The 22,688-nt window shown below is 50.2% G+C and overlaps 1 protein-coding gene across 6 annotated transcripts in view; it reads right to left on the bottom strand.

Moving 5' to 3' along the window:
• WDR59 (WD repeat domain 59) overlaps positions 1–22,301 on the bottom strand; it is a 48,422-nt gene extending 26,121 nt beyond the window's left edge. The window contains exons 1-14 of one of the 6 annotated variants that reach the window (XM_083851895.1): positions 22,039–22,299; positions 20,401–21,227; positions 19,748–20,194; positions 18,274–18,323; positions 16,164–16,299; positions 12,848–12,933; positions 11,862–11,942; positions 9,867–9,904; positions 7,478–7,566; positions 6,881–6,997; positions 5,869–5,946; positions 4,683–4,839; positions 2,853–2,932; positions 544–676 (exon numbers count right to left, since the gene is read on the bottom strand). In XM_083851895.1, the coding sequence (XP_083708021.1) occupies positions 544–676; positions 2,853–2,932; positions 4,683–4,839; positions 5,869–5,946; positions 6,881–6,997; positions 7,478–7,566; positions 9,867–9,904; positions 11,862–11,942; positions 12,848–12,933; positions 16,164–16,299; positions 18,274–18,323; positions 19,748–19,762 (1,060 nt within the window). In that variant the 5' untranslated portion in view covers positions 19,763–20,194; positions 20,401–21,227; positions 22,039–22,299. Of the gene's footprint in view, positions 1–543; positions 677–2,852; positions 2,933–4,682; positions 4,840–5,868; positions 5,947–6,880; positions 6,998–7,477; positions 7,567–9,866; positions 9,905–11,861; positions 11,943–12,847; positions 12,934–16,163; positions 16,300–18,273; positions 18,324–19,747; positions 20,195–20,400; positions 21,228–22,038 lie in introns of those variants that run through there. The other 5 variants (XM_083851898.1, XM_083851896.1, XR_014589131.1 and 2 more) reach the window with 5 other exon arrangements.
• Between the last annotated feature and the right edge of the window lie 387 nt (positions 22,302–22,688).

The raw sequence follows: 22,688 nt of genomic DNA, 5'->3' as shown, positions 1-22,688 counted from the left end.
CCACCTCTCCTCAACACGTGAAAAAAGACACAGCAGCTCTCTCCATACTACTTCGGTGGTTGGGAGAAGACATCTGCAACACGTCCATGTCCTCAGACCAGTTCACATAGCGACTAGCAGAAGGGTTTCGATACCAGGTAAGCAGTTTGTGTCAGAGCGCCTTCCCTTTTCTGTGGGGCTCATCTCTCAGCTTAAAACAAAACATATTCTTAAGAAGCTGAACTGACTTTCTGATTACGTTATTCTTGTCAGGAAGTCACAGCTAAGACCTAAAGACAATGCAATTAAATGCCAGTAGTGACAAGGAAGAGACCTGTTTTACAGCTAGAATGACATCATTGTGTTAGAGGAGAAAAATTTGGTAGGACAAGCCCGAGAAACCCCTCGTGGCTTTCCTCCTCCCAAACTGGGAATCCATTGATCTTTGAAACAAGACCAGTTTTTGCTTTGCCTATGGTGTTACTTTCTTATGCCATGATGCATCATCTTCCCAACGCAAATAGAGCTCATGTTTAGAGTTCCACAACCCATCACTTGCCTCACCTTCCTCATCCCCGTGCCCAGAGTTATGTTGGGGCTCAGAGTCCTGGGGATGAAGGGTCTTGTCCGGCTCCGACAGAAGAGAAATCCCATCGACGAGGTCATCAACTCCATCCAGGATATCGTTAGCACACAACTGAAAAGAACAAGCAGACCCACATGCTGCACAATGGAAACCAAACCATGGAAGGAAACACCACTAAACCACTCATTTCTGGATTTCCAAGGTAGGTTCGTCCACTCAACAGTCATGGCTTTAAGACCTTGGCATTGTTACTGTGACAAGACACGTTATTTTCCCCTTTCCAGCATCCTCCCCTTTGTCACCTCAGACAGCCTGGCCAAACCTCCTGCTCACTTACAAAAGCCACTTAATTGACGTGGCCAGGATAAGTAACAGAGGTTTTACTTTAAACTACAGGTGAATGCCTTTAAGTCCTTAAATCAATGTGTGTGTGTCAAAAGTAATTTAATTTTTTTAGATCAGATATGATAGTAGTACGCTTCCTGCTTTTGATATTTACACTCCAGTAGGATTTGGAGGCCCAGGTAAATAAAAATACCACAGGCCCCAGTGCTCCAAGTCCTGTACCAGAAAGAGACCATGAAAACTTGTATTTTAAAGTTCAGCACAAGAAAATAAGGGAAGATGAAGAGAAGAAACACAGAGAAGAAAGGATAAGGTTATGATATAGCCAATTACAGCATTGGTCACCAGCAACATGGCATCATGTGTAGTTTGATAAAGACTGAGAACAAGAGGGGAGCAGGGGCCAACAAGGGAAGAGACAAACAATCGATTCAAAGACAGGACAGAAATAAAATATTCACAAATATATCATGTAGGAGTAAAGGGTCATTTTTCACAAAAAAGGTTTGTTACAGACCTGCAGGACTCCTGCAGGATCTGTGCTGGGACACATGCTTCTCAACATATTCATTAAAGACCTAGAACAGGAGGTGAATAGCGACATGACCAGGTTTGCTGATGCCACCAAGTTATTCAGGGTAGTAACGTAAGTGACTGGCAACAGTCACAGAAGGACCTTACAGAAGTAACTGTATTAAATTGGAAGATGAACCTCAGTTCAGATAAATATAAAGTAACGCATACAGGCAGAAAATGGCAAATTCAAGCTGAGGGAACAAAACAGAGGCCAGACTAAGCTGATGTTTTCATGGAATTATGCCCAGCAATTTAAAAACAAACTGAGTATTGAGAATTCTTTGCTAAGAACAAGTTCTGATCCCCATCCCAAAAAGGATATAGTAGAACTGAAAAAGGGTTGTGAAAGCAAAAGTATGATCAAAATTCTTGTACAGGGGATGACAGTAATCAAGACCTTTTGACCTGACAAAGGAGGCAGCTGAGGAGGGATATGATGGAGGTTTACAGAATCATCAGTAGCACAGACAAGATGGTGTAAGATTGGCTGCTCATTTCTTTAATATAAGAGCTAGTACGTTTCAAACAAAACTACCAGGTAGCAAATAAACTCATGAAAGGAGCTGTTTTTCCACACAACATGCAGAAAAGCCGTGAAACTCCTCATCATGGGATGTTTAGGACGACAGAAATGTACACAGGTCCAAGAAAAGACGGAACAAATCAAGGGAAGTGGAGTCCATCGAGCTCTATTAGATACAAAGATGTCCAGGCTTGGTAAGCCTCTTAAGCTGTAAACTACAGGAGCCTGGGAGGGCATGTGAGAAATGTCACTCCATACTTGCCTCTTTCTTATCCTCTTCCAAGACATCCACAGCTGAAGATGAGACAGAGGGAGCAATATGGGCCATCCTGGCCATGTGAACCTCTGGTCTGACGCAGCAGAGCTGTCCTAGTAATTGCATCAGCACTCTGCAACTGCCGCCAGGCAGCAGAACAACAGGACTCACACTGCCTGCACCAGGCTAAGAGGCAATGGAAACATGAGAGGAAGCAAAAGGCACAATCCCTACATTTACCTGATACCTAGAATGCCATGAAAAGAGCCTCGTCTGGCAGCCGTAGAGGCAGCATCTTCAGAGGCAACACAGGTAGTAACTGATCTCCACCTTCCCCAAATATCTTGTATGCTTACTGTTAGATGACAAAGTGCCTTGGCACAAACAGAGACCTCAGCACAGGTCTGCCTGCGGATGTTTCTGGCCACACCTGGGCTGGAGCTACAGGGGGAAGTAAAGTGGCAGCTGGCTGCTCTGCATCTGCAGCTCTAGGACACCAGAGGAGTGACTGGGAGTGCAAGGAAAGGGAGGTGAACACAGCCTGTAAGAAAACTGCCTCCGGTTTAAGAGTGCAAGTGTTTACGTACCCTCTGCAGCTGAGAGTCAATCCGCCACATCCGCAGAGTCTGATCGCGGGACCACGTAACCAGCTGGTAGTCTTTAGAACCTAAAAAGGACAGAAACTTATAGACCCAGCTGAAAGCAGAGCCCATCGCAGCACTGCTTTTAGTGTAAACAGACACAAGGAAGCCAGCAGGGAGGATTCTATGGATAAGGCACTAAACAAAAGCAGAACTCTGAGTCCTATCCTGCCTTGAACTGACCCAGGCTCATCAGCCTTTATCCCTCCTGCACCAGTTACCACAGCTCAAAACAGGGCATAATTTAGAGACAGAATATAATGAATGTGATACCAGTTTTCGAACTAGGAATGAACAAGATCAACAACAACGCTTATTTAACCAGAAGAAATAATGTAGTTGAGAAATGGATTTATTTTTATGAGAACTGCAAAGTTGAAACAGGTGATGAACTAAAATATCTCAATGCAGATGTTTTCGAAACATTTCTAAGCTACAGCAGCTGGTTCTATCCTTCCTCCTTTTCCTTCTGAAAGACTCAGATAATGCCCAGACAAGTTCAAGTTGTAACAAAATACATCTAGCCACATACTATCTATCAGCAGATAAAGGTATCCAGACTTATTTATGTCCACGTTTAGGCCTTGTGATACAGTTTAGGTTTCCCTTGTCAAACAGCTGCTGTGTTTAAGAATTTGCTACTGCACAGCTGCTTCCTACGCCCCTCTACTGAGGCACGGGGGCTGTCTAAATTCAGCACAAAAGATTGTGTGGAAGGAGTGGAAGGAGAGCTGAGCTATCTTGGTTGCCTGCACTGAAGCAGACTAGGAATGCTTGCGTGATTGATTAATGTTGCTTGAGATGAGGATGACTTCAAGCCTTGGATATGTATCTACGAACTCAGCTAAGAGCACAACTGTGGCTCAGGTCTGCTCGATTGTTCACAGACAAGCTGTCTTAGACTGCAGCTGGTGGGTGCACAGGCTCCAAGGGCAGGAGTTTACAGTACTGAACATCCCGTAGAACTAGCACAGGAGTCCCATTCACTCACAGTGCAGAGAAGAAACCAACTCCCGGCTCAACTTTGAGCCAGCGTCCTTGCTGATCTGGACTCTCCCATCATCTGTGTGCTTTTACACAGCGCTGCAAAGCAGCACCAAAGCCAGGCGTGCTCGTTCTGTCGATGGCAGCTGAGGTTCTGGAAACAAAGCTGTGCTCTGTGTCATTATCCAACCTCTAATATGGAATTTCCTATATTTAGCTGCCTACACTGGAAAATTTAGTCAGGATTCAACTCTGACAGCAGCCTCCCCATCCCACGCTCTCCTTCCCCTGCCACTGCCAGCACACCACAGATAAGGCGAGTGCTGGGTGCACCAGTTCTGGGGCTGGGATACACTGGAGGCTGTGCTCTGGGCAGCGATGTGAGGGGTTAACTGGGTGCCTGCAGCTCTGAGCAGGGGGAGGGTCCCTGCACTGTACACCCATCTAATAGTTGGTACAACTTCTTCTGAAAGATCCATTTAAAACAGACTCGCAGGGGAGAGGAAGCAATTAAGAGTCACCGCTGACCCACTCGGCATTCAGTGGGTTTGCTTCGTTAGCATGGAAACAACAGGGAAATACTTCTGTGGCCACTGCCATAAAATAAGTACAGAACAGCTGTGACGTGGGGGAGATGGCAGGCAGGGGCTGGAAGGCAAGTAGAAGCTGCTTCAAGGAAAGGCAGGAGTCAAAAGATGACAGCATGAGCATCGCAGCCAGCAGCCTGGCCTCTGCACCCACAGAAAGACAGCGGCAGCAGCCCGTGGGAGACACACCTGGCCCTGGACTCACCTTCTTTCTGTTTCCTCCACTGAAACTCCAGCACCACGTCATCGTGCCCCACGAAAGTATGCACAGGCGTGTTCAAGTCAAAGACATTCCAGAGAAGCAGACTGTTCTCTCGCCGGAGCTGCGGGACCATCACTGTCACCAGCCCGTTGCTGAAAGGCTTGAGAGAGAAACACCCTCCTGGTTAACCTCGGGGAGTTAGGCTCCCATGCTGTCAGCATGCCCTGTAATTCTTTCTTTTTGCCATTAACAAGAACAAATTGGTTTTAAAGGAACTCAGCACTAAACAGAAACAGGCCTAAATCAGGAGAGGTTGGAAGGCAAGAGGCTGTTGTGCAAAACCAGCATTTTACAAGGGAAAAGATATAATAAGCTCAGAGATATTAACTGCAGCCCCCTTAAGATATGCCATTTCTTTCTGCTTCTCCCTGACTTCTCAGCTGTGAGGCCGCAGGGGTTTCACCACTGACTTTTCACATGGGATCCTTACTGCAGTTTGCCAAGAACTGCAATAACTGCCTCCTAGGGACCGAGCCCTGGCAGCTGCTCAGGGCCACGATGCCCAGAGGCACGCTGTAACCCACTCCCACAGCCCCACTAGGGGATGGGGAAAGGGGACCAAAGCCTCAGGGCACAGCACTGGCTTCAGGACATACCCATATGTCCAGGGAAGAGAACAAATATAACTGATGGTAAGAGTCTTAGCGTCATGCAACTGGCTGCTTGCTGTATAAGGCAACAGCTCTTGGATCTGACATGCTGTAAAAGCCCACTGTGGCACACTTAAAGATTCTGGGAGCAGGGGAAGCCCTCAGAGAGGGCAGAAGACTGCTGCACTGCTCTGTGCTGCAGGTACCAGTGCTGGACTTGAATGCAGAAACAGGACAGCGAGGGCAGCAGCTGCTTTCTGAGCCTCCTTGCTCGCAGAGCCAACCACCCACACCTGGGTTTTATCCCCAGGAGGATGATGCCAAAGACTGGGGATCTCACACCGCCAGCAATTCCTTCTCCCAGGTACCCCCACTGCAGATGTTGCTTTTCCTGGCCTTTTAAGCACCATGAGGGATTTTAAAATCAACTTAACCTCCAAAAGAAGCATTGAGAAGCCCTTCAGCAGCTCTTTATTTAATGGGCCTTCATGCATTCGCTCTCACAGCACAAGTGGGGCTGGTGGGTGTTTCTCACTCACCGTGTATCTTGCCTTCCAGACGGGAACCTGGCAGGGAAGGATATTGAGGTATTTCCGAGGCTGACGGTAATCCCAGAACTTCAAAAAAAAAAACACAGAAAGACAAGCAAAGGCACGGGTCAGCTGGCCGTACTTTTAAGCTGCAGTTTTCCATGTGGCTCGCAGACAGAACAGAGTGAGAAACATGCCAGGGTGCCCACAGCATCATTAGTAACCCCATCCATTAACAGCAGAGATGGCCCCACAGGATGAATATCAAGCTATCAGCATCTGGCAGCAGCTCTTAGACAACGAGTGACTTGGGGTCACGCTCACAGTGATCAGAGCTGGAGTAATTAGAGCAGGGAGACAGGCAGCCTGCTTGGGCTTTCAGAGCTACAAGGTACCCCGCAGGCTCCTAGCCAATGTGCCAGTCCAGACTGGAGGCAGGCCCACCCTGCTGTTACTGCTAATTTCGTAATGAAGAACCTAACCTTTTGCTTTGCTAGAATACACGTCAATTGCATTCACCTCGGAGCTTAGCTAAATGTGAATGGATTCCATTTGGCTGACGTACCAGGCACACTATTCCTCCCTCACCTCCCCAAGTGAAAGGCTCTGCATAGCAATGCTTGCAGGCATGCTGATAACCCAAGCTGACGTGAGTTTGGGAACCCCGGGGGCTGGAGCACATCTCACACCAAGCTGCTGTGATCAGCTTGAGGCTGGCAACACCACATTTTGGGTAGAAGGCTCTTCTGGCAAGCGACAGGCAGAGGCATTTTTTTCAGCTTCAGTACTGCCCAAACCACCGCAGCCACGTTAAACTAAGGCAAGCATACGTGCACCCATCCTGCAGTGACTTCTGTGTCTATTCCATAAGTGTGTCCCTGGCTCAATGCACACAGGTTGCCAGAAACCAAAAAATGAGGACTCAGATCTTGCCAGTGGCAAGCACTTCTCAAAGCAGCAGCAGGGATGTGCTCCTCCACCCTGATACCTCCCAGGCAGGAGTCCCAGAGGCAGCACTTACCCGCACAGAGTTGTCCTGGCTGGAAGTGGCCAGCGTGTACTCATTGTCAGGATGCCAATCCAGGCCGTGGATTTTCGAGAGATGAGCTGCTAAGTATTCCACTGCAGTGCTGGGTTTCTGGAAGGAGACATTTTCATTCTCAGCACAGGACTTCTGAAATTTGGTCTAGTTCTTTGGCATAAAAAGAGACACTTTAACAAGGGCAAGAGGTAGAACACCCTCCTACCAGGGAAAGGCATTAGCTCCGCAGAAGCAGTTGAAGGAAAAGTGCTGTGAAAGGTGTGGCAAGCTCCACAGTGACCGAGTGCAACCCAGCACCACACTTTTATGCTCAGTAAAACAGTTAAGTACTCTGAGATCAGCAGCAAAGCGTAAATGGGCAGAGTTTTTGGGGAAGGTGGTTATCTACACGCTCTCCTCAGTCTCCTGGGCTCCCAAGTGTCTCCGGTTTCCCTCTAAGTTTTCCCTAGATGAGCCCACAAAAGAGATTGGGGATAAAGCAGTATTTTTTTTCTTGGTATTTATCTGTGACCAGAGGGGCATCTGCATCAGGGAGGTGGGAATATGCACAGGTGGCTCAAGAGACCCTCAACTCACCCTTTTGTCCCATATTCGGACATCTCCATCGTGGCTTGTTGCTAAACAGTTGGCATTCTTCTTGTTCCATTTGACCTGGGAAGCTCCAGCTGCAGCACAAACAGAGCAGGTCAAAACAAGTAATTAACAAGTGGCACAGCACACTCCTCACCTGTCCTTAGGGATGCTCTTGGCACAAGAAAGTCCTTCAGAGGAAAGATATCCCAGTAGCCAGCATGAAGGCTGGCTGGAAGTGAGTAAATCCTGATTTCTCAGCTTAATATTTGTCCTCTGAAGACCTCAAAGCATGTTCCAGTTGTGTGCTGTCGTGCCACAGGTTGCACTGGATTAAAATATCCGTGTCTATTAGCTCAGATGGAACAAACTTCTTCCATACAAGAACTGCAGGTTCATCACCCCCCTCCCAAATCCCTTCTGTTTTCATTCAAGCTGCTTCCCAGTGCCCACAGACGAATTCGTTTCCTCAACACCCTCTGTGCTGTCTGATGCAATACAGGACACCAGTGCCCTTCATCTGTTATTAACATAGAGGTGTGGGAGAAGACTATGGTGCAGGTGGACCACGAGGCTGGCCAGCTGCAGGTAAGCACACCAAGTGGATCAAAAGGCCCACCTCAGAAACTGTCAAAATACACCAAAAGTCAAAGATATCAGTGGCATTGTACAGAAACTGGGTGGTCCAGGTATCACGAGGGACTCAATCAAGGGCCTAACCCAGACGTGGGCTGCTGGTTTCTGATATGAAACAAAATTAGGCTTCGGTCAGTGTGGACTGTTCAGACATTGGAAGAGAAACGTGTGTTCTGTTCATCCTTACTCTGTAAGTATTTTCAAAACATTTTACACCATCAAAACGGTGAGGTTCATGAGAAAGCTAAATAGATCTCACAGCCTGCTGCTATGCCTTCGTTGCCTACCTCCTGCTGCACGGGGAACAGATTCACCCTCCCAGTCTGGCAAAAAGCTAGCCTGGGGGAAAAGGGCCGCAAACAGGCTGTGTTGATTGAGCTGATCCACTCACTGAAGGGTACACGAACGTCTGGACCAGCACGAGACAGAACCAGGCACGGGAGGAGGGAGACTCTGGGGAGCTGGCTACTGGGCTGGCTCAGCTGACCTGTGGAACCGCACCCCAGGCACCGGAACAGAACGCTGCATCTCCAATTCCGTACGGCTTTTGCTGCTTCTCTCCAATTCTGCAAGGTTTTTGTAGCACTGTGGCGGAGAGGCTTACCAGCTGGGAGGGAAGGAGAGGCTGCAGATGTGCAGCCTACAGAGCTGAACTGAGCAGCAGAACACGAGACGCGTGCTATGAGGACTGCTGCAGTGCTGGGAACAGTGACTCAGGAAAAGGACACGTTTTGCTCCTCATCTACACTTCATCCTCCTCCTGCACGAACTGGCCAGGACTGACATGCAGCACCTGCCGGCAGGCGGTGATACAGGCAGCGCTGCCAACAGCCATGACAAGCGCCTTTCCAGAGCAGGTGCAGCCCGCAGGAAGGGTTTTCGTGTCATCACTGCAGCTCCCAGCATGCTGAAGGTGCTCCAGGGAAGCACAACACAGGCTGGTAAAGCTCCCAGCCCCTCAAGGGGGGCGGGCTGGGCAGTCGGCAGTCACCACCACTGCCTGGAGCGCAGTCGAGGTTCTCAGCTGGTTCAGCCGAACACAACAGGACACGGAGACATCGCAGACAAGCAGCACGCAGAGGACAAGCAGCGTGGCAGGGTGGTTAAGCAGGGTGGAAGCTGTTCACATCCAGAAGGCACAAGTGCCCACAATGTTCAGGACGGCCAGCCCAGGCACAGCCTGGGAGCCTCCAAGGGCTGGAGCTGCAGCTGGGGCACCCGCTGCAAGGCAGGTAAGTTGTGGGAGACTTTGAGAAGCAACACAAGAAACAGCTTAGGGGAGGCTCACTAATTGCTGAGACAAGAACCTGTGGCTAACTCATCCAGCAGGGAGCCTGCTGAAGGCCCCAGCCCCTTCGTTTTATCAGTCTTCTCACTCCATATTTTAACCCACCCCAGTGAACTCATTTTTCCTCCCATTTCTATGCCATGAGCCCCCAACTCCAGCTGGCTGGCTGGCAGGCAAAGGAGCACAGAAGCTCCTTTTGTTACTATTCACCTTCTCCTAAAAATCAGCAGCACAAGGGAACTCTTCCTCTCCATCCTCACTCCCATCCCTTCTGCATTCTGCTCCTCCAAAAGGAGCTGTGAAGGAGCCTCTCAGGCTGCAGCTGCATGGGACAATCACATGTGGTGGCACTTCAGTACTCCGCCACGTTCAGCCTCAGAGCACGAAGGAAGAAAGGAAGGACAGCAGGGGCGCACAACACTGACTTTATATATTAAACATGACTATATCACATATACACAGCATACTTACCGACTGCAGAGAGCGAGACCGTAGGCTTCCTGGTGTCTCTGAAACACAACGTGGTGAATGTGAGCACCCAGGGCACAGCCCAGCAGGCCCAGCCGCCCCAGGGAGCTCCTCACTGTGCCAGGACTGATTCGATTGCTGCCTCTTGGGAGTTAATGCGCCTCCTGCTCACTTAAATTGTAAATCTAAAACTCAAATATGCCTCATTAAATGGAATAATCAAGAAGTAACGAGCTGGAGGACAGCAGCCATTATTGCCACAAAATGCAGCAACAAATTTAGGACCTAGGATGGAGCTGGAGGGGACGCGAGGGAAGGGAAACACGTGCACTGGGTGGCATGTTGCTACCGGGCAGGCAGAGGAAACACTGGGCTCACTTAAGTTGTTAAGGAAGCAACAAAACCGCCTTTCCCAGGAGAACTGAAAGGAACAAACAGCTGTGGAAAAAAATCAACAAAAGCCATGGATGTGTTTGTCGAGCCTTTGCAGACCCTGATTCAAGGCAGATGGAGCAGTGACTTCAGAGCAAAGGCTTCACGTCCAGGATACAACAATAACATTAACAGGATGTAAACCCAGCTACACAGACTCTACAGACCAATTTCTGCGGTGGTACAAGCCAGCGTGGCACCACAACAGCTCGCAGCAGCTAGAACATGAATCAAGGCAGTAATTCAATCCTTGACATTGCTCCTCAGGAAGTCACCTGCCCCTTCAGGAAAAAAACGCCAGTGGAAACAAGGAATAGCGTCTTCAGCTTTTCAGGCTAGCTGAAAAGCAAAGTATTTTCTGGAATGAACAGCATCTCTCCCACCAAGAATTTCTGTCTACTCAGAAAGTTATTTTGTAGGAAAAATGAAGCGGGGAACTTCCAGCTCCTCTTACTGCAGGATTACTTCCCTAGAGCTTCGTTAGAGGCTTCACCAGGATGTTCTCTTGCTGGAGGCCAGCAGCCCCCAGAACTCACTGCCCTTGGACACTCAGACCTTGCCAGTCAGTACACGCAGGATGCAGGCGTTAGTCAGAGACTAAGCAAGCATTTTTGGATGGGTGATACACACAGACACAAAATGGTGGAAGGGCACAGCAAAGTTAAAGCAGGGCTCCTGACACAACCTTCAGAGACTTTTTTTTTTTTTGCTTGGCACTAAGATAGTATCACAGGAAAACACAACCAGCAGTTATTGTCTCTCTGTCTTTTAATTACACATTAATAATATATTGCCGTTCTCAAGCACCATTTAACCAAGGATCTAAGTGCTTCGTAGGAGCTAAACAAGCCTCAGGGTACCCTGGTGCAGTGGGGTTATATAATTATCCTTCTATTATAACTGAGCAAGGGAGGCAGAGAGGAACAAAGTGACTTGCCAGGGGTCATAAAGAGTTGCTGTACAGCCAGCACGAGGACCCAGGAGCCCCAGTGACAGCTCCCTGCTTCTCAGGTATAAAATGTGGGGCTTTAATGTTGGCAGTTTTGGACAGATCTGCTACTGTGAAATTACTCATGATATAAAGCACCAGGAATCCAGGGAAGTCATGAACTGGAAAAGGTTCCTGAACAGTGCTGCCAGTCTTCACACCACTGAGGGAGAGTCAGCTACAGTCACTGAATTTAGAGGAAAATGACTGCAGGATCATGAAATGGTGCTCACTCACTCAGCTAAAGGGGAAAAGAAATCTTGAGGAACACCCATGGGTTCTAGGAAAAGCTTCCAAGGAAAGCTCTGAAGTAGCTAGGGACAGAAGGCAGTAGGTATTTTTTCCCCACTCAGGAGCATGACTGTGACTTAACTATACCTGCGTCCCTTCACTGACTCTGAACTGGCTTGAAAGCAAGGAACCAGAAGCCGCCTTCAAGATCACGGGAAGTGGATGGAGCCCTTTGTAAGCAAAGCTGAAAAGCAGCACCCTTCAGTGCGTGCTTTGCCCTGCAAGCTGCTAATTATGGAAACGAGCCCAGCGATTTCCCTGCAGTGCAGAGACATGCTGGTTCTTACTTGATGTCCCAGATGTAGATGTACGTGTCAACGGAACTGGTGACCAGCAGGTCTGGCTCAAACACCGCCCAGTCCAAGTCACTGCAAATGCAAAGTTAGAGTAGGAAAGCAGAGAAAAGCAGTTAGCATCAACAATTATTCAATAATTAGCAGTTAGCAAGCCCCCAGTACATTTCTTTGACAAATTCATGGCTACTCCAAGACATCTACTGAAACTTTTTAAGTAAAAAACAAGATCTTAATCATTTCTCTAAGTAAATTCCAAGAAGCAATGCAATACTTCTGGGTAAATTCCAGTGAAACATCCCCCTAGCCCTGAGCTTTATAGTTGTCACATGCGTGTGCTCTTTCCCCCACAGGAACAGGCACACTGCGAGTTCCCTGTTACCACACATTCTTGGCATCAACCCTTCGTTCTGGAATGCCTTCCTGTTGGGCTCACCAGGTGCACCTGGGACACGAAGAGCCTCCAGGCAGCCCAAACAACTGCCATTTCAATTTGCTGCGACTACTTTTCATAGTCAGGAGCTGGAGTAAAAAACACTGTTTCACCTGCATTTCCAGCCCAGCGCTAAAGCACACCCCTGGAACTGCAGGCAGAGATCTTCCATGCACCACTAACCCACCGTGAACTTCATCTTTGGGATTACCTGCTTTAATTCAGCTGTATCCCACAGAAACATGGCTGAGATTCAATTTAATAAACGTGCTGCCGCTATCTGTTTCCCTGCTGACGGTCCTGTTTATTACAAGGACAGCAGCCTAAGGCAATGACACAAAAGCCATCAAGGGCTATGTGGATATTCTGGGGGAGCCACTTCACATCTGACATCTTCTCCAGATGGGAAGGCAAGGCAGAAGGGCAAACAGCAAGTAAAAACAGGCTCAGAGTAGAACCTGAGTAGGATCAGGACCGAAACATTCACCTTCAATGAAACAGCTCTTTGTTTTCCACCCAGCAGTTCACAGCACCACTTGTTTCTCACCTGATCACACGTGTGTGTCCTTGCAAGGATGTGCAAACTTCCCCGTTACCTTCCTTCCACTTATACAGGTCAACTCGCTGGTTGCTCTGAAATTAAAAGGAAGAAAGAAGACAATGGCAGGCAAACAAGACAGGGCAGGAAGCCATGTGCCAGGACCAGGTTCCTTTCCCTTTGAATAACCTGTTACCAATCAGTCCCACTGTGAATAGCAGAGTCCTTGCCCAGAGCAGGAGAACAAAGATGAACCTACAGGCTGCAAGGACTCAAAAGCCTACGCTTTAATTACATCCACTTAAAATCGGAGATAAACAAGAACAGGAGAAAAATCACATTGCAAAACGTTTCCATGAAATGATGTTCTCAGAACTTGTATGTCCTAACAAGCAGCTGTAACTGCAGGCAGCCAAATTCTCTCCGCAGGAATACCCTGCCAGTCTGTTCGTGTTCACAACCAGAGTTCTCAGTGAGGGAGATGATGGATCACCACTGGTCCTCCTCAACATTCCCTCAATTCCCTTCTGCGATAGTCAGGGCCACTGTAAAATGAGACCAGCACAGTCTGACGGCTTCAGGGTCACCTCCTCAAGGGTACTTCCATTGTTGCCAGCCCAGAAAAAAAACCTTCAAGTGCTTATCACTAACTGTAAACCACAGGAGCAAACCAGATGAATCAATGGCAATGTTATTTAGGGCTTCTTCATTCATTCCAGGAATAAATCCTCCCCCAAACCCAGCCACACACACACACTTATTTGAAACTAGCTGTTGTACTTTAAGTTCACGTTCTGCCTCAACCAAAATTTACTTCCTGCCCCTGAAAGATTAGAGCTGGCCCAGGCTGAATCGCCTTTTGTGGTGCATAAATAGCACCAAGCACTGTGGGTCTTGAGCCCTGGCTGGAAATTCACGTTGGTTTTGCAAAAATCAAAATAATAGCTCTTCAAAATTTGATCTTCACTAGCCCCTCATTTTCAAGCGTACATGCAGACGAGGATAAAGATAATAGAGACCAGACAAATCTTATGATCTGTGGCCTTTTTTTTCCTACCCCAAAGCTGCTTCACAAGAATTTGAACTTGCAAATGGATAAAACACTCCAGCCTTCCCTGAAATGGAAGGCCTCCTCCCAGCTCAGCAATAATATATGGCATCTCTCTAACAGCTCACAGCAGGGCTGCGCAAGAGCTTGGGGCAAGGAAAACTCCTTGTGTGTTTCTCACTGACAGAAAGACTTAAGAGAGGAGAGTGAAATTACCCAACAGGATTTGTCCAGGACTCCAAGGTCGATGCTACAAGATAAGTATCACCAGAAGTTCCTCAGGCTTTTAGTGGGGCATCTCACGTGGAAAGCGCTGCCTGTAGCACCAGGTGTGGCAGAACGACAGCTCCTCCCACCAGAAGCACTTTTTATAAAAGCGCTTTCAAAAAAGTGCTTCTGATGATAAGAAATAGCACAAACTTCCAGGGATTTCATCACCCTCTTGCTCAAGCATTTGTGACCACACAACAAGAGTAACAGGAGGATCTAGCATGGAAAACAATGGCATTTCTAAACAACAGCTCAGGAGTCCCCAGAAGTGCGCTCGAGCCAGAGGGCTGACACGGCCGAGCACAGCAAGAGGACGTGTTTCAGCTCTTCTGGAAAGAAGCCAAAACAACGAGACGCCCTTATCCAAGCACAAGGACAGGCTCCCCCTCTGCCTGCACCGCTTCCAGTCAATTGGAAGTCAATTGGAAAAGCTTTCTGCAAGCAGGATGGAAGCCTCCTAACGGGGATGCAGAGGGGTAAGGACCCTCGGGACTGTCTACAAGACTTGCGTGGTGCACATCAGCTGGCTCCATATGATGACCTCGGCAGAGGTTCATGGAGGATCAACAGCCAGCTTGAGTCCAAAAGGAGCCAAGTGCATCTTTACCGTGATGAATCCCAGCTAATTTGGCCTTCCCGATATAACTTCGCCCCCCTAGGCATGGCCCTGCACAAGCACATCCAGACCTGACCTGGAAGGCAGACCCAAGCACACAGCACAAGCCTGCTTCCCCCTTCCAAACAGGACAGGCTAAATGCCAGTCCTCGGGCAGGGCCATGCTGCATCGGCACCGGAACGCCAGCTAACTGGGAGACAGCTGCTGGGGAGGCGTTCCTGACCCAAACTGGGGAACCTGCCTGATCCCATCTTGGGGATCCCTCGCCTGATGTGCAGCAGCAACTACATCTTAGCATCTTCATCTACAAACAGGAGCGGAGAGGTTTGATGCCACCTACGACTAGCTGAACAGAAGGATGGCTGCTGAAGGCTTCTATGAACAGGCAGGGACCTTTAAGACATCATTCATGCACCAGAGCTGGGAGGAGAAAGACTGAGGGTCAGGGAATGTCAGAGAACAAACTGGCAAAGGCTGTAACTGGCACCACTGGTCCCCTTTTCGGGCCACCTTTAATGCCAGTAGTAGCCAGTCCTGGAGGCAAAAGGAACAAAAAATCCCTGAAAATCATCTTCAACTAAGTGTTTTCTCGAAACAATAGATGAAACCTGCCCACCCCACCTATTTCAGGACGCAACAGCAAAGATGTCTGCGAAGAAAAGAAAGGTCTGTGCCCAGCTAGTGCCAGTAGCTGTCAACCACAGTGCTGCAGCACAGGCTGCTGCTGGCGGGAGCTGCGCACGCTGGGTGAACGAACGAGCTACAGAGCACGACAGGCTGAGTTAAGAGCTACAGGCTGCGCCCAAGTCTCAGATGGCCACTAGACCAGCCCTTTTTAAACACCGTTTGCACTACTGCTTCTTCAGACCAGCTGATTTACTTCTCCACACACGAAATAAGAACTCCTTGCTGACCTGGTGCCTGCCCATCTGCCAGCCCAGGTTGTTACAGCGGTGAGCCAGTTTTGACTTGGGCTATTTACGGACTGCCTGGTGCACCACATCCCACCAGGAAGGCAGGGAGGCGAAAACAAAACAGCACAGAGCAAGAAATTCAATAACTGGCAGATCTCATAACAGAATGGAGGTCAGAAACAGAACATCCCCCTTCCTTCCAGAAAAGGACCGGCCGGATGCCTGATTTATCTGGCAAGGTGCTTTACAGAAGACGAGGAAGCAAAACTAGGTTCAACACTTACCGTCCAATAACTGAGAACCGCCAAGCCCAGCGCCTCACCTCGCTGGCAGCAAATCAGAATTAGGCTTCCTCTTGCTACGTGACCTGCAGAGGCACGCCCGTGCCAGCCCCACACAGCCTTCCCAGTGCAGAGTCTCACCCACGAAAGCCCGGGGAAGAGCACGAGCTACAGCTTTTAAACGAGTGAACTTACCGAAGCCGCAAAGTAGTAGGCGCAGCTGTCGTGGGGGTTCCACTGCACCGCCCCGATGTCCCACTTGCTCTGTCGGGAGATCTTGCGGTGACCCTCGTTCGGGGCATCCAGGTTGACTATGTAGAGGAAACGGCGGCTGCAAGGCAGAGATACAAAAAGGCTGCATCACACGCTCCTTATCTCCAAGCCCCAAGCTCACAGGGAACTTACAGCCTGGTGACCAGAACGCCAAGGGAAGCTTTTAACGAGCCTTGTGAAAATACCTTCCTGAGAACGCTAGGTTTGACCACATAATTCCAAAAGGAGTATATTTAATAAAAATTAAAAATCAAGACATGGATATTAGACAGAATCTGCAAATGCAGTGGGAAGCTCAGACCACAGAAAGCCCCAGATATCTGGGACATGGAAGGAAGCACTGGGAAGCGGTGCCCTGACAAAGGCGGCTGAGGGTTTTCACACCACACGGTTTGGGGGCTTGGTTCTGCAGACGGTACGAGCAGAGCCGTGCAGAGCCAGCTCAGCTGCAGCAGCTCGTTAACGTGGGTGGACACGACACTGCACTGACCTGGCTGCATTACTGACCTGAGCTAACCCTGTCTGCAGCAGCGAGACGTTCGCATGATGCTGCAGCTGAGCTCATACATCCTGCTGGACCTGGCCGGCTCCCCGCAGAGCTAGGTGAGGTATCGTTCCCTCCAGCGTGATTCATCTTCGGAGCAAGATAAACCACCCAGAAATAATTGTAAGGCAGCTGAGCTCTAATGGAAGACCAGCACCAAAATGTAGGGAGCCATACATAATTAACCACATCAGCGCCACGTATGTCAGCCGCACAGCAAGCACACAGCTGCTCTCAGCACTGCGAGTTTTCCCAAGAGAAAGAGCACAGAGAACACCTTTGCTGCCTTTCCAAACCAAAGCCCTCAGGGCTACCAGCTCTGAAGACGCTGAAGCCTCTGAGGCTCTTCCACAGCTTTAAAAAGAAAGGAGGCGAATGCTGAGCAGCTGCTGGAGAAGCCTGAAAAGCAGCTGGACCCGATGCTGAATAGCAGCCTGCCCTCAGCTCGCTTCTGGCCCAAATACACTGGGAGCTGTGCAGGTACAAGAACAGGCATCGAGTCAGACCCAAACCAGCTGCTGAGCGGGCTGCTCCTGCGCAGGGCTTTGCATGGAAGCAAGAAGGCCTCCGAGTTGTGCCCAGCCACCCTTTTCCTCCAAGAGCAACCAAAGCTGTGCCTGAAATGGAAAGGAGCATCCAAATCAGTGCGGTAACCGGGCACAGGACGGTGGCAGCTGGGCAGGCTCCTGCTGAGCAGTCCAAGACTTGCCCTGGAAGTGGCTCCCCAATGCCAAGCCCTGCCAGGAGCTCGGAGTTCACAGCACCTCCTGCAGAGCCGTGTTAGTGAAAGGGCTCCGTGACCGGAGCTGCTGAGGGCAGAGCCATGCACGTCCTCAGCAGCAAACCCAGCACGGTACCTCGGCGTCCCCCTTACGGCCCCCTGGAAGTCCCACAGCTGGCTTGTCAAAGGTACAGAGACGGACGAGGCAAAGCCTAGCACGCACAGGAACACATCGCTGTCAGATCAGCTCTGCTAACACCTCGTGGGTGGGGGTGGCAACGGTAAAGGGAAATGGGAGAGCAGAGGGTAGGAAACAAGCCCTGAGAAACCACAGCAGGAGACGTTTGGCTCTTGGTGAGGATCATCCCACGCTGAGCCAACACAGGAACAGGTCAGAGAGCTTGGCTCCTCTGACCAAGCACACCACGGGGATCTCTGGGGCATATTTCATCTCGAGCAAATGACTTAATCCATATTTCAAGCAGAACCCAAGCAGTACTTTCGGGTGCTCCACCTCCCACAAGCAGATTCAGGGAAACACATCAGGGAAGTCACAGCAGTGTTTTATTTTGCTGTTGGTGCTGGCTTTAAACTCCGCGTCCCATCGGAAACGTGACCCAGATCCTCTTCACGAAGCCTCGAACAGAACTCAGCTGCACCTTTCCGAAACAATTCGTCAGCCCTTGAGCTGAGGTCAGCCTCAAGGTTGCTGATCTGGCTTGGGGAAGTGCCTGGCACACATTTCTAACGGGGACTGTCACACTCACCCTGAGAGTACCGCGTGCTGTCCCAGGCAGTCCACTGACATAGCAGTTGCCTGTTAAAGAGAAACAGAGAACAAGACTAAATTATCGCTGTCAGGTCAGCCTCTCAGTCAGACACACAGCTCTGGGGAGGAGCTCAGGAAAACCCGCAAGCTCATCTTCAAGGCACGAACTGCTACGGTAAGAGTCAAAGCTGATAGCTCAGGGACGGCAGAAGGAACACCCCTTACAGGATCAGCGGGGTGACGGTGTAGCAGTTGATTTGGGGATGCAGGATAGCATAGAGAAAACATCATTTTATTTTTTTTAAAGTAAAACGAAGTCAAGATGTGGCAAACACCATGATGAGCACCGAGACCTTGCTCCGTTCTCCCTGCTATGGCAATCACAGCTGCTGCCGCTCAATCAGCAATCTCTAATAATCCTTATTAATCAGCCCCTGCTCCTGCTCAGGAGCTTTCTCAGCCTCTCTCTCTTCCATTGCAGGGCCAGATTTAATTATATAGGCACTGGGAGATAAAAGTGCAGCCATTTGTACGTGGCTGGTCTCCAAACGGGAGATGGCTAAGAGGCATCAGAATTTACTCCTCGTGTAGGAGGCTGAGATAACTTAAGTGCCATAAGAAAGAAAAAAAGACTGAACATTGTCTCCCCCCTCTTCGTTCAGAACGGAATTAGACGACGATCTCGTTTACTTGCCCAGAGAACAAAGGGAAATTTGACTTGAAAAGCTGCACAGTTCGTCCCATAAACATAGATACGACTTCAAGGCAGTTTTTAGCGTTGGCAGCACAGAAGCAGAATATGCCCCACATTCTTCAACCTCACTGCTGTCATCTTCAAAGCCGCCTATCTGAAGGCTTCGCGTGTCTCTGCCGCTGTTCGCGATTCCACTAAGTACTCTCAGCACGGACCCAGCAAGACTTCAGGATGTCCCACAGCTGCTACTTGGAAGCAGCACTAAAATCAGAGAGCCTGCACGGCAATCCCGTTCCATTTCAACCAGATTTGACAGAATCGAACAATTTTTTTTCAACCATTCTGAACATTGCCTGTCCTCAAGTGCAGGAGGGAGAACTCACCCCCTGCTCGCAGGTGCCCCAGCCAAGGGAAAGGCAGCAGCACCGGGGGCTTGTCCCTCCTGCAGACCCGAGGTCCACGGGGAGAAGAGCTTGTACCTGCACCCCACCAAGCTGAGCTTCACGATTTCTGCTTTACTTGCTTTCTCCTAGGTAGCAAATCTAGTCTTCTGGCAAGGTCTTCCTAATCCTAAAGCTAATACTTCAAATAAAGAGCCAGTTTTTAAATCTCTAAATGGTAAAGAAATAATCCCAGCTTCCTAGATTTCACATCACCTTGCAAAACAACGTGCGTTATTAAATCTATACAAAAAAAAATCAAGCAGGAGAAGGAAGTTTTCCCCGATGATGCACATTTGCTCAAGATGAATTAAAATGAGGATCACTACAGCCATTACCGGAAGCCTGCTCATGTGATGGAGAGCTCGTCAGCCGACGTATTTCACACAGCTTTGGCCATCTTTCCCCAAGGTAGAAGAACAGCAGTCAATTTAAAGTGATTGATAACTTCACGTACAAGTTTATTTTTCTGGCATTGGCACCAGGATCTCATAAATCTTTAAGAATCGTTTTTAATAACGAACGCTGGTAAACTGTTTTTCCAGGCACTGAGCATCAGAAAACGTAATGACTAATTATATCGAAGTAAAAACCTTCACGTGGCAGGCTGCTACTCTGTTGGGTCACAAATTAAGTGATTTTATGGCGAGATCTTCCCTACAATGTTACAGTCTCTTATCTAGGCAACAGGGAAAAAAAAACCCTCAGCAGCTGTCAGATGCATTTAACGCGCCGTCTGTGTCGGTACATCAGTCTTCACAGCACAGCCTTCCAGAAGGGGAAAGCTGAAACAGAACAAACCAACCTGAAAAGAGTCTTTATCCTAAAACAATCAGACTAGCTGGAGTTGCTGTTTAGGAGCACCAATTATCCCAATAAGCACGTTACGAACACCGCACGTCTGAAAACCAGCTCTGAGCCCACAGCCCAGAAAATATCTTCTACAAATATCTGCTACAAATGGTTGGCAGCTGGTTTTGCAGACACATACAGCGATAAATGCAGCAGCTGTCCACTCTTTGAGTTATCTTGGTTTTGGGGTTGGGATGTCGGAGACGGCACGGCCTACAGGCAGAGCTCGAGCCTGGTACAGGAGCGTAACAGCTGAGGTGTTTCCATTTCTCAATCTCGGGTTCCCTATCTGCAAAAATCTTTCACGTAGACTCCTAAAAAAAGCTCAAGCCAAAATACATAAATAAGGTTAGTCTGAAAGCAGCAGCCTAGCAGCCCTGGATGCTGAAGCTCTCTGGTTTCACAGGAGAGAACAGGCAGGTCAGAAGAGCTCTGGAAAGCACCAGAGTAAGCCGAAACGACCAAAATACCAGTGGTTAACCTCCCTGCTAAGGTATACACCAGTGAGACTGAAAGGCAGCGCTGCAGAAGAGGCTCAACCACCTGTTCTTTCCCCCTCCGCAAGTCATTATGAATAAGCAATCAAATCATGAGGCACGTCTCTCCGAGCCAGATGCAATTTGAATCCGTGATCTAGGAGTAAGCGCCTTCGGATCTCAGTTTCCCGAGAGCAAATCCTCACCAACAGACACGACTGCTTTCAGAACTTCTTCCAGGAGGAACACAAGACCGATATAAAGCTTTCCGAGTACAGAGCTGGAAAGCTGTGTTAGCTTACAGAGGGCAGGCTGGATGTGACGCGCAGGACCCAACGCACCTGGTGAACACAGAGCTGACATTGCTCTGGAACACGAGGACGAACAAGAAGATGATTTTCCAGACCTATTTTTTATTTTTCTGGGTTTCCTGCTGAAGTAGTTCATAGTTCACCCACCAGGCTCAGCTCTGTGAAGCAACTGGCAATGCCTTAAAAAAAAAAAAAAAAAAAAAAGGCAAAAACCTGTTTCTCAGAATAGCTCCTAAAAAGGCGTGTAAGCAAAATCTGAAGGGAGCTCTACTGCAAGCAGCAACTTCAAAAATAAATGCTGACCCTTTTGCTATTTAAAAATCTAACCCGCTTTTCCTGCTAATCGAGCCACGCTCACCAGCAGCCAGCAAAGCGGCTGTAATGGTCTCGGAGGAAAAACGAAGAAAGATGTGTGGGAAGAGGTAACGTCTTCTACGAGGCCTGCCAACAGTTGGGAAAAAATAGATGTTTCAGAGATCTAATTGAGAGTGGAAATAAAGTGCCCCGTGAATTAAGGCATCTTCCCCATAATCTGGAAGAGTAATAGAAATATTCAACAGTTCCATTAGGGTATCTACTATTTCTGCCTGTGTCTAAGCCGGGAGCTTGCAGAGAAGCTCACCCGCGCGTCGGGCTTTGTGTATTTGGAAAACAGACGGAAAGGGAAGAGAAGCTGGCCTGGCTGCGCCCTAACCAAAACTAACAGAGACGCACCGGGGGCTGGCCTGCGCCCACCACGCTCGGTGTTTGCTGTGTGCCCGTGCCTTCGGAGCGTGCCACGAGCACGGCGACCGCTGCGGCCCGAGGGGCCTCGGGAGCCCCCCCCGCAGGCTTTTTACCAAAAACCCCCCAAACGACCCCAAAACCGCCCCCAAACCGCGCCCCCCCCAGCCTGACCCCCTCTGCCAAGACCCGCCCCCCCCCAGCCCCGCCCCACGGCCGGGAGCCCGGCGGTGCCGCGAGGAGCCGGGCGGGCGGCGCGGCCCGCACCTGGGCGTCGCGGAACTCCACCACCACATTCTCGCTGCTCCAGCGCGCCGCCATCTTGCGCCGCCCCGGCAACGCCCCGACGCCGGCCCCGGGGCGGGGCGGGGCGAGGCGGCGAGGGGGAGGAGCCTCGGCGGCGGGGGCTGCCGGGAAATGTAGTTTTACCCCGCCGCACGCACAGCTCCCGGTGCTGGGGGAGAGGGGGCTGCTGGGAAATGTAGTCCCCCCCCAGCCCCCGGTACCGGGGGGAGAGGGGGCTGCTGGGAGTTGTAGTTCTCCCCGTACCCCCCCCCCCCCCCCCGTACACCGAGCCCCCGGCCCCGGTGCCGCGCCCCGAGGCGACGGCGGCGCCCGCAGCCCCCGGTGCCCCCCGCGAGGCCTCGGCCTCCCCTCGGGGCCCGGCGGGCGGGGCTGGCGCTGCCCGCAGCGGCCGGGCCCGGAGCCCCGCGGGGCTGGGGGGGGGGGCTCGGGGCAGCCCCGGGGGGGGGGCGCGGCGGCGGCACCGGGGGGCTCGGGGGCGGCCCCGGTGCCGGTGCCGAGGCCCCGGGCAGCAGCGCAGGGGTTAAGGGCGGCGGGCCGGGGGGGCCGGGGGCGGGAGCATGCGTGCTGCCGGCCTCTATTGTCTCCGCCGCGGCGCCCAGCACCCAGCCGGC

The sequence above is a fragment of the Anser anser genome (genome assembly GCF_964211835.1).
Source record: "Anser anser genome assembly, chromosome: 11".
NCBI classification, from domain to species: Eukaryota; Metazoa; Chordata; class Aves; order Anseriformes; family Anatidae; genus Anser; species Anser anser.
The sequence above is the reverse complement of the archived record's forward strand: the minus strand, read 5'-3'. Positions and strand labels throughout refer to the sequence as shown.